The sequence below is a fragment of the Eurypyga helias genome, unplaced genomic scaffold (assembly GCF_000690775.1).
Source record: "Eurypyga helias isolate BGI_N326 unplaced genomic scaffold, ASM69077v1 scaffold50655, whole genome shotgun sequence".
NCBI lineage: Eukaryota > Metazoa > Chordata > Aves > Eurypygiformes > Eurypygidae > Eurypyga > Eurypyga helias.
The window spans coordinates 1,232-12,837 of NW_010254339.1; the positions used below are offsets into that span (position 1 = coordinate 1,232).

The window sequence follows — 11,606 nt, forward strand, 5'->3', positions numbered from 1 at the left end:
AAGAAGTCTTTGTTTACAATCAGTGACAGAGGAGGTAAAAAAAGTAAATGTTCAACACCTGCACAGATGACAATTCTTTAGAAAAAATAAACACAAAAAGAAGAGGATACAATTGAAGCAAAGCAATCTGTCTTAGTAAAGAGAAAACTGTGGGAGCAAAGCAGTAGTTGCAAAATTATCTTGGAAATGAGAAGTACCAACAATCTATAATAGCCAACAAGTTGTTTGTATAAGAACCATTAGAAATTTCAAAAGAAACAGGAAGAAACAAAGGGAATTCCAAAAGAAAAAACTACTCCAATGGCAGTGTGATCAAGTAATTCTGTTTCTTTAATTTCAGGTATTTAGGATTTTCCTGAAACGCATGAAATATTGTAGCACAGTATTTTACATATTCATTGTAATTTTATGTTTATGTACTGCAAATATAATAAATATATACTTGCATGTATATGTCTCACTGATTAGGAATCACTGCATAAGGAGCGTCTTTTAACATTTATTTATTTATTTGTTTGAATTGAGGGCAGTTCTGTGGATCTGCATAACTAATTGCCACTTCCATGGGAGAATGTAAACAATCATCAAGCAGAACATGGAAGATCATTCCTCAAGAATCAAGTCCCATATATTATGAAGGTAGGAATTTCTGGTACACCACTGTAGTTTAGTCAGTGCCTTTTCCCCTACTATCTCCTCATATAATTCTGAATAAAAAGAAGTTCAATAAAACAGAGACCATTTCTCTTACCGGAGTGAGTGCTCCTTCTGCTTGGGCTTCCATAGGACTTGTCGGGGTGGCTGCAAGCAGCTGTCCAGCAGCTCCGGACAGAAGTTCCAATTTATCTGTAAACTGTTCAGAAGCAGCAGGATGACACTCCATGGCTAGAACAAACTCCACCGCTGAGGTTTGGTTCTTGGCACGGACACTGTTTCCTGCCCATCCACCCTGTCTGGGCTGCTCTCCTGGAGGGGTCTCCTCTAGAACTTGTAGTACCTCTGGCTCTTCATCTGAGGGACTTCCAGTTGTTTTGCGTCCTAAAGCCTCATTTGTCCTGAAGTCCTGCAAGTCCCGTTCCTTATCTATTATCACCCATTCCTTAGAATCAACCTCCTGCCTGCAGGAGCTTAAGTTGACAGCTACAAATCCATTGCTAACACCACCATCAACATGTTCTGGAGAACTAGCTGACACAGGCTTCGAAGCGTCTGGGAGATATTCTTCATCATAGTGCCAAACATGGTCCATGCGGGCAGTCACGGGAGCCGGAGAAAGAGGAGGAACAGCAGCACCAGGGGTCTCTGCTGCAGCATTCAGGTCTTTCTGCATCTTCTCCAAACTTAAGAAAAGAAGTTAATATCTGAATTAGTTAAGGATTAATTAAATAATGTAAGCTACACTTGATTTTTTCAGCGGAGGAAAACTAGATTTATACAAAAATATGTTGTCACATTTTTGAACAATCTACAATGGTTGAAAGACTCACAATTTAAGACAAATAACTGATGTCAAGTAAAAGTGGGCGGATGGTCTTAGAAATCTGCACATATTGTCAGTGTAATTGTGATGTATTGTATTGTAAATGTGATTGCCAGAAGGAAGAACAGTGAATGGATACCAACTCAAGGTGAGGCTACCCGCAGATGTCCAGTGTACTCAATTTATACTGCAAAGTAGAGATTCAATGCCAAACAGAAGAAACAGATGTCTCCAGCAGCAGTTAGTAGATGCTTTAAACAAGGTTATTGATTTCTTTGCTCAATTCCTTATTTATGCTTTCCTTAACTTGCTTCATCAAAGAAATCCAATTTCCTAACCCCCCTATAATGTATTTAGAAGGATTTTGCCACTGTCAGCATCTCGGCCGTCTTCTACCATCCCCACTCAGCCTCTGCCTTTCAGCCAGATTTCACTGTGTCCTTCTCCCATTATTCTTTCTACACGTAGGCAAATTGAGTGAATCGGTTCTCTTCTCTACCTTCAATTCCATTTTAAGATCTCCGTTTTCTATTAAGATATTTTTATGTTGGTGCAACACCTTCAGGCATAACTAAACCTGCTGCATGCACACAGATTTCTAACTGTACCTCATAACTCCACTTCTTGTAAACTGTTCTTCTCATGTCGTGTAATCTAATCCCACGTTACCTCTACTGAGCACCTGATACCATTCTTATTTAGGATGAGTTGCACTGGCTGTCAAGAGTATCCCACTGAAGAAAAAGGTAATACACATCAAGATTACACCACTAGGTCTTGAAATAAAGAATTCTCAGGTGTGAAGGTCTGACTTTAACTATATACAAGCATGAATCTTATTTTAAAGAAGCTGCCAAGTGGTGAAAACCATTAATTGAGCAATATTATGAACACAGTAAATACTTTTCTGTAGCTTTTCAGCTCCATTCCTGGTTTTCACAGAGTAGAAGAAAGATGATAGTAGCTTAACTACATACCCTGAAAGACCTAAACATAAAAATAACATAATTTCTTTACCAGGTCTCAAGAAATTTATCAGCGTCTGGCTTGGACTCTAACGTCAGACGCTTCTCCAGTTCAAAGCTGTGAATGGAACGTAACTTTCGCACCAGTGGGACATCTCTGTCTAGCTGGGTGGTCTCTGAGCGAACACGAATTGGAGAACCAAGACTTGGTGCATTAAGCATTCCGTTCACTGGCCCATGGCTATTTTCTTCTTCAGTGGCAGCCTGTGAAAAAAGTAAGGTAAAAATGTAACTCACTAGAAGCTGTGGGACAGAGAAAATACCACATGGTGAATACCACCCAGGTTTTTAGCCACGGAGAAGTCAATTTGTATTTGTAATGGTCCTTAAGTTCACGCTATAGTTAAAGTAGTTCAGATATGCTCTTCAGCACACACCTACAACAGACAAAATACTAGTAATACATTAGTTCTGGGTAAGTCTGAGGACAGGAGTCTCAAAACGCCAGCAATACACTTCAATTTACCCTGATACTTCATACCCATCTCTGAAATTTTCCTTAATAATAGCCTGAAACCCAGCACTTTGTAGCATCTTCAGTCTGCTTTATAGTCAAGTGCTCTTATTAAAGAGAAGTTAGTTCCCGAGCCATCTTCTTGATTCTCTGGAGCATGTAACACTGTTATACACTAAAATCTAGCAGATGTTACTGTGATGTAGAACTATGGTTTAGTCTAACCACATTCCATCTTGTATACTATCTGGAAATTATTTAGACCTGGGAAATCATGATCATCCTTAGTTTCAACAGGTATAACTAATAGAAAATGCCTTTGTCTAAACCAGAGCAATCTCCTTTCTCCCTCTTTGGTAAAAAAACACAAGAAAATAAGCACACTTGGAAATAGGCATCATGCTTTACCCTTTCCCACAATACATTTTTTTCTAGTAAACAAGAAGTAATACCCTCAAAACTAGACAGCTCTCCTAGCTAAAGAACGTTTCAGCAGCAGATCCCTCTTCAGGTTCAAAACATTTTTATATCAAGAAACAGGATTACATTTGTTCAAGTATGAAATGCTGTGACTGTGAGCAAGAGAGACAGGAACCACTTCACAAAATTAAGCAGCATTCTCTTTTAAAGACTAGCCCATGAACCTCTTTGGATCAGTACAAAGATATCCTGTCTTGTGAAGACAAAACCAAGTGAATTAAATGGATAATGTCAATCACGCTCTTAGTCTTGTCAGTTGAAGAATAACATTAAACCGGTTTCTCTATATTCAGTATCTAACTTCTACACATGCAAGATGCTGGAAATTTGCTTTGGTTTCATTCAGTGAGCAAGAATCAAAGTCATGTCTGAAGAACATGAATATGAATAAGCTACAAAGAATCTCAAATTATCAGCAATCTAGTATTCGTTATAAAGACCTGATAATGTGACATAAGGCCCAAAAGCTTGTCTGCTTGTTCCAATATATAAATTGCTCTCATAAAACATGTTAGCTCTACTACAAATCTTGTTTTCTTAGACCATTCTGGCTAGTCGGTATTGGTAACGCTGCATTATTAATTACATCTTACGTGCACTATGAGAACAGGAAATGGAAGATCACAGAATGGTTTGGGCTGGAAGGGACTTTGCAGACCATCTAGTTCCAACCCCCCTGCCATGGGCAGGGACACCTTGCACTAGACCAGGTTGCTCAAAGCCTCATCCAGCCTGGCCTTGAACACTTTCAGGGATGGGGCATCCACAGCTTCTCTGGGCAACCTGTGCCAGTGTCTCACCACCCTCTCTGTGAAGAACTTTTTCCTGATGTCCATTCTAAGTCTACCCTCTTTCAATTTAAACCCATTACCCCTTGTCCTGTCACTAGATGCCCTTGTAAGAAGTCCCCCTCAGAATGTCTTCACAAAGCAGATTTTTAAGTACCTTACAGATCCCTAGTTTTATTTTGTTTCTGTTTGCATCCATTTCTTCCCAAACATCTTTTTCCTGAGGACGCTGATGCCCAGGGGATCCAGGTAGTTTCTCTGGTGAGACACCAACTGGAATACCATTCTCTCCATCACTGAGCTGTTCATCAGGAAACACTTCATCTGTGTTTTCTCGCAGCAAATCCCCTGGGATAGGAGTGGCATTGGCAATTCTACAGAAGTAGTTTAAAAAAAAAAATCAGAAAGATAATTTTTTGAGACTCTAATATGCTGCTTGGAATTATTTTCTACTCTATTAAAAGAAAGAGACAAAGAAAAAATTACAAGCAAAAGCACCCTTCTATAGAAAACTAAATTTTGTAAATTATTTAATATAAAAAAACCCCTACTTCTTGGTTTTCACAATTTATGTTTCTTTAATTGAGGCACATCACAGAAGGTGTAAATAATAATAAAATCACTTAAAATTTGGGGGTTTTAATGTTTTCGAAGCAACTTCTGAGAAAATCTCTTAGAGATCAGGTCCAGGCTCAACGTTGCTCCTGACTCTCCTACACATATTTTTCTATTCAAAATAATCAATGGCAACTTTCATAATACAGTTTCCTTTTCCCCAAAATTTGGTAGAATAACAAAACATACTCTGTGAGGATGAGAGATCTGTTTAGCAAACTAAATGCAGTTTTAATCACTATTGTTATCAAATTGCTTTTTTGATCCAATTAGTGATAACACAAGCATAACACTAACAAGACATTACATCTTAATAAAAGTTCTGTAGTCCCAGTGACTTCGAGCTAAACAGGGCTAAGGCTTAGCTCATCTGAAACTGACGCAATGTTATTCCTAAAAAGTGAATGGTCAGAAGGTCAACCAAAAGTCATTCCTTTACAGTCAACAAAGTCATTAACTGCAGCCAAGATATCAATACCACCAATGCGATGCTTAGTGTGAAAATGGACTGAATCGTATGCAAAAACCCTCTCCACTTCAGTGTGTTCAATAGCCCACACTGTACACCTGTGCAATATTACACCAGTTGATATCTTGAGTGACATTTACCCTTTTTTTTTTAATTACCCTGAAATGCTGGAAATGTAATACATACTACATGAAATTCTGGTGGTTTTCAGCCTCTCTACACTGTCAAAACTCACATGTCACAACCTTCATGATGCAGATAAAAAGTTGATCTACTCAAGGCCTAGAAGAGGCACACAGTCATCATCTTCACCAATAAACACCTCTTATATCCTCCAATCCCCTCAGATGAGTATGGATATTATTAAACACCACATCCCATCCAACTTAATTACCGAAGGTCTCAAAGACCATATTAAACATTGTTATAAACATAATCAAAATCTATTTCTAAATTTCCTAAAAAGGTACATTCATTTTTTCAAAGTTATAAGGAAATTGAAGCTAGTAGTTTATTTGAACCTTACAAAAAACAGGGAGTTTACTTCCACGCAGTTAAATTCAGCATGCATCATTTAGTTTCACAAAATATGATTTAGCAAAGGATGGACTAGCAAATTTACAAGCAATTTCCTGAGCTTCTATTTTTTTTATTTCTATAAATTTAGGACTGCAGTGTTGAACTTTCAGGATAGTATAAACAGGAACCCTAAAAAGGGAAATACTGCAGATGCTCCCAGTCTTCCACTCCTCTATTTATTCAACATCCTGCAGAAAAGAACTTAAATTATGGAGATAATTTCCCTTTGGTACTCTGTGGCTGCTTTTTAAGTGACCACAATGTGCATACATACCCAATTGCAGCTGGAGTAAGACGAGTGTGTAACTGAGGTGTGGTTGAAGTTGTTGTTGTTGTCAGAGAGCCATCAGTTCCACTCTTCTCCCAGTCAAAAGGATCACTTTCAATAACCCCAAACGTTTTCATGCTGTTTTCAAACACAGACATGAGAAGCTAAAAATGAAGGAAAAAAGTTAAATAAGCTTTATTTTTGTCTCAGAGACCAAATAGTTAAGAAATATTCTCCTTTAATACTTTAACAGGTCTCTTCTTTAAGATTTTGGGTGACAAAAATTTTCCAGAAAAGGACAGTTCTTCATATTAACCATTTCTCATTTTCCAAAGTTTCAAAGTCAAGATATGCAAAGTTCTGTTTTATTAAAAAAATAAGAAAACGCACACACAACACACTTGTGTTTTAATCAGTATAGAGAGGCAAAGGTACACCACAGACTTCCATAAAAGGACAAAGACACACACATACACAGAGGCGTGACAGCATTGCTGCAGAATAGCATCCAATGGCTCTCCAGCAGAGGAATATAAAATAATATATTTTTTTGTCCATTAGAAACCAAGGAAATGAATGAGTAGTATGTAGGGAGGGATACTGATTGGCTAATTCATACATTTCTGACATTTAGAATCACATATCATTTACCTCATCTAATGCTGACATTCATCCCACAGAAATGTCACACTGGAAGTTTTCCATCCTCATTTTATACTATGAAAAAGCATCTAGAACAATTTGTATCCATGACAGAGAAAGAAATTGCATCTACCTTCCTCCCCCCATTAAAAAAAAATTTTTCTCATTTTAGTAAGTGGTCTCATTTTAATAGGTGGTGGGAAGGCTGTGTGCCTATTACATCATCTCTTAGTCTGTAACATTTCTAAAAGTAAACTTTTTCTTTTTTTCCCTAAAAGCCGATTCTTTCTTCCAACCCAGGACATGGAAAATTTTTCTCTGGCCTCCTTTAGAAACGCATACTCTTTGGCAACTTAAAACTGATGGGAAGATCAGATAATTTTTCTTGTATAAAGTGGTCATATCCATTTTATCCTTACTCTAAAGAACCTTCAGTGTGCCATCTCTTCCAGTCAGTTCTGAAACCCTAGCGACCTGCACAAAGCCGTAGTTCACTCTATCCCATACGTGCTCTCCTTTCTTCTCCTCTTCTTTCAAACCTTAAGCAGTCTTTCTGAAATAATTTTTAAGGTCATTCTCCTTTAAATATTTTCTACAATTTCTGCTACAATGCAAATAGCAAATTCAAATGCTTAATGATGTCAGGAGTCTGAGGTAGTGTGTGCATAAATACCTGAATAAAAGAAACATATCTGACTTGGCCAAATCAAACGTGGATTCTGGGCCAATGTCATGAAATTTTTACACTGTAAACTCTTCAAAGCAGGGATCCTGACCATGTACGTTCTTTTCAGTGCTTAACCATAAATACAGACAAAGAATGATACCTATGAAAGGTATGAAGAGCATTGCTACAACAAATACTAGTTAAGAGAGTCCAGAGCCAAAATAACCATGGCAAATAAAGCACTTTCTCACCACTTGGTGACAGCGTGTCAGATGAGCTGCAGCCTCATTGTGTTGGAAGGCTCAGGCTGCAGCTACACAACTGCAAGTGTTCCGTGACCAATATAAGGACTGTAAATTAACGGCCTGCCTCTATAATGGAGGAACTCTGTCCTGGTATCATGTTAATCCCTGAGTGCATGTGCTGTGTTAGATACAAGTAGACCACAGAAAACTGTTTTCCAAAAATATGTCTGGGTATATATTCTATCATTTAGGATATATAATGGAAATAAAACATGTTTACCACTCTACAGTCAAGGTTTGTCTATGCAACATCAAAACTTCTGCAATCAGTAATTTTTTACCACAGAAGAAAAAAAATAAATCTGATCCATCTTTATAACTTGGCACACAAAACACCCAAAACTTCCTTGATAATTTTCGTCACTTAATTGTAAACTATAGGATAAATTCCATGGAAATTTGTAACAGAAAAGGAAAAAAATAAAATCAAGGTATTTATTTTTCAAGAATGCTAGCCATTTCTGTATCTGTACTATGATTTTTTTTTTAACATTCAGATTTTGTACAAAAATTGCCTTTTTTTTGTAAATGTGCAGAAGAACTTTGCAGTACATTTAGAGAAATTCACTTACTAACAGGAAATGAGTTTTCTCTTGAGATTTTCAGTTCTTATTTCAAATCTTATATATCTTGATTTCTCTGTTAATCTTACCAAGTGAAGCACAGGAATCACTCTTATCAAAGTTATAATTCCAGAATTTGTCAAGATTATTTATTTATTCAATTGAACCAATCCCACATGCACACCAGCAGAAAATCACTCCTCCTGGTTTTGCTGAGCTGGTGAATTGAACAAACGCACAGAGGCAGACAGGTAACGCAAGAGGGAAGCTGACAGGAATGTGTGTCTGGAAGCCAGAGGGAAGGCACACAGGGACAACATGTCATGGTGTGATGTTAGATGAGTTCAACTTCTCCCACAGTTTGTAAGAATGAAAAAACTCTCAGTCTCTCCCGCTCTGCTTTTTCTGAGCATTTCTTTGTTCTATACCAGTATGTGGAAAGCAGCAAAGTTCAGTCTTTGAGTTTTATTTGTTTGTTAAATCATGGGTCAACAGTGAGTGAATAAGACATATATCCTCTTGGCATCTATCACCTTATCACCAAGCTGAGGCTGTCCGTTTCAGCAGGCAATTTTTTTTAAACAAATAAAGATGACTAGCTTTTTGGTGATCTCTGTAGGCAATACTTCAGCCTTAAAAACCCACCAAGGCTGCATGTTGTGCTCTAGCTGTATATACTGCAGGTGATGAGCTCCAGATTTTGGGAAAACTGCCAGAATGTCTATCATTGAGAAAACAATCTGATCAACTTAACCTAAGGAGCACCCACTCGAGGTTATGATAGTAGGATTAGCACCCAATCCTAACAGAATACTGACTGCAAAGCAATTGCTTTTAGAAACCAACTACCTTACTCTTCCCAAATGGAAAAAAAATTACATCTTTGAACTGTAAAGTTTCAGTGGCACTAGACAGTCACTAAAATAACTTAGTGGTGGCACAATCCATAATCACTACCAAGACTACACAATGAAATAAAAGGAAATTGAAGATGAAACAGCATAAAATCCTGCTTTTTTAAAAAATCAGAAAGACAAAATAGTAAAAATGTTTACCTGGTAATCAGGCTTTGTAAAGTAATCTAAATTAGCAATGTGATCCAGAAAGATGTTGAATTCTTGAGGAAGATGTTTCAACATAAGTCTGTGCTCGTACCTTTCTTTAATGGAGCCCACTTGCTCCTGCAAGTAAATAACACAACAAATATTAACTAACATACCTTCATTCTCTGCTACAACATATTCACCTTGTATCTTACAGCCAAACCTGACTGGCCAGAACGATGGGTAAGTACATTACACTGAACAGGACTGGGGAAAGCCATTCCACATCAGATAGCAAGATAAGAGATTCTGTCACTGCCCACAGTACACATGCAAAATAATGTACAAACTTTGAGATGAAAAGCCATTTAATTCTCCAGTGTGTTTGAATGCTGCCTGATATCAAGGACTGTCATTAGACATTCTAACCCTTCTAGAAAGCATGTTTTAAATCTTTAAATATCATGTTGCATCATCTGAAGTTCAGTCACTTTTTGATGTATATTTGGTCATCACAGTATATTACATAAGATTAGTAAATCTTGTTTAAGGTAAGATGAGTAAATCAAAACCAAAAGAGAGACACTACCTATATACCACAATGTCATTTCCAATGCATAAACCACATCAGAGAGTAACCTTGTTTCAATCTAATTTCAAAAGAAGTTGAAAGAAATAAACATAGGCTAGTTAGACATGATTCTTCACATACCTCGCCTATGATATATGACTAAAGGCACTACTGCATATTGACTGATTCCCTTTTTGTTCACCAGCAAAAAAGAAATGCCTATTTCACAAATAATCAAAATAGATAAGAAATTCTACATGTGTGCTAGGTGAAATCAAAAAGTGCTCAAGTGAAAAGAGGAGAATTAACTAAGTGGTATATATACACTTACTTTTGCCTTTCACAACATTCGCAATCTAGTATTGCAATCCACTTTCTGACTAGAACATTTTGTAAAACTTGTTTGCCTTTTTATACTCTGGCACTAGCAATGAGAACGAACACCAGAAAACTGAATGTTAAAAATTGATGAACCAGTGATTCTTTGTGGAATCTTTATCACAGCATTCGCTTGCAATCCAGAAGTAAATCTCCCTTCTGCTCTTTGGTTTCACTTCTAGGTTTACCTTATCTTTTATTTTTCTCCAAGGCAGTTGCCCAACCACAAATTCCACCAACATGTAGAACAGGGACCAGAGGTCATCATGCCGACCCATTTCCTGTGAAAAAGAAGTATTATTCTAATGCATCTCACAAATACCTCTAAGACAACAGGGAACACAGATTCTTTACTGATCTGGAGATTTAAATCATTAGATATAAAAATTAATATAATAAACACTGCAAACTAAGTTTGTATAATTAAATCCAGCAATTACTTCAAGTAGAAACACACAAGTAAATTTTCATAGAAGACACAGAGAAACACAACAGAAGTTGAAGTGTGTTAAAATAACATCGTAAATTGGAGGAGCTGTTCATTCAGATTTCTTTACTGTGTGATGTCAAGACAACAAACTGGACATTATGTATTTTATAAAACTTGGTAATTTCACCTTTTTAATTCTTAAACTTACAATACAATTGAACACCAAATGTAATTATTAAAAGCACTATTGCTTCTACAACAAAAATTTTTTTCCCTTGACTACTGTAAAGTATATTATCCTTTCCCAAAATGTATAACTTCATTTCTATGTAATAAAGACACACCTAAGAATAGGTGAGATCAATTGCAACTGCATTACTGACTGCTTTCAGCTACAGGAGGTGTATATGACACAGATTATGAGATACTTACTCTGTTTCTATGAGCATTGATTGATGCATATCGTACTGTTCCTCTAAAACCAGCGACAGCTCGTGGCTGTCAAAGAATAGAAAAAGACAGTCTCATTATCAGAAATAAACCCTCTGGCTACTTAACTTGGCTTCTACAAAGTGAGTATGGAGGCAAAACAAATACACTTTGAGACTTTTCATTTTAATTCAATTTACCAAGTTGCTATGAGTTCTCAGTGGAAATCCAAGGAGGCACCACCAAGTGACATACGTCACAGATTTTTAAACCCTCTATTTACGTCAGATATTTTTCTCTGCAGACATCAAGTCCCTTAAAAAAAGCCACATGGCAGAACAATTCCTCTTTTTTCTCCAATAGTGAAATTATTTCTTGAGTTTAACTATTAGAAGTTTAAATTTTTACATTCTGAGAAGC

At 36.9% G+C, this 11,606-nt stretch overlaps 1 protein-coding gene across 1 annotated transcript; it reads right to left on the reverse strand.

Moving 5' to 3' along the window:
* Positions 1 to 751: 751 nt before the first annotated feature.
* LOC104510622 (tau-tubulin kinase 2-like) lies at positions 752 to 11,255 on the reverse strand (the record flags this gene model as incomplete). The annotated part of the gene is made up of 7 exons (XM_010152932.1): positions 752 to 1,340; positions 2,498 to 2,709; positions 4,385 to 4,601; positions 6,165 to 6,322; positions 9,391 to 9,516; positions 10,516 to 10,608; positions 11,190 to 11,255. Coding segments are annotated over 7 exons (1,461 nt in total), but the record flags the coding sequence as incomplete, so codon positions are not given.
* Between the last annotated feature and the right edge of the window lie 351 nt (positions 11,256 to 11,606).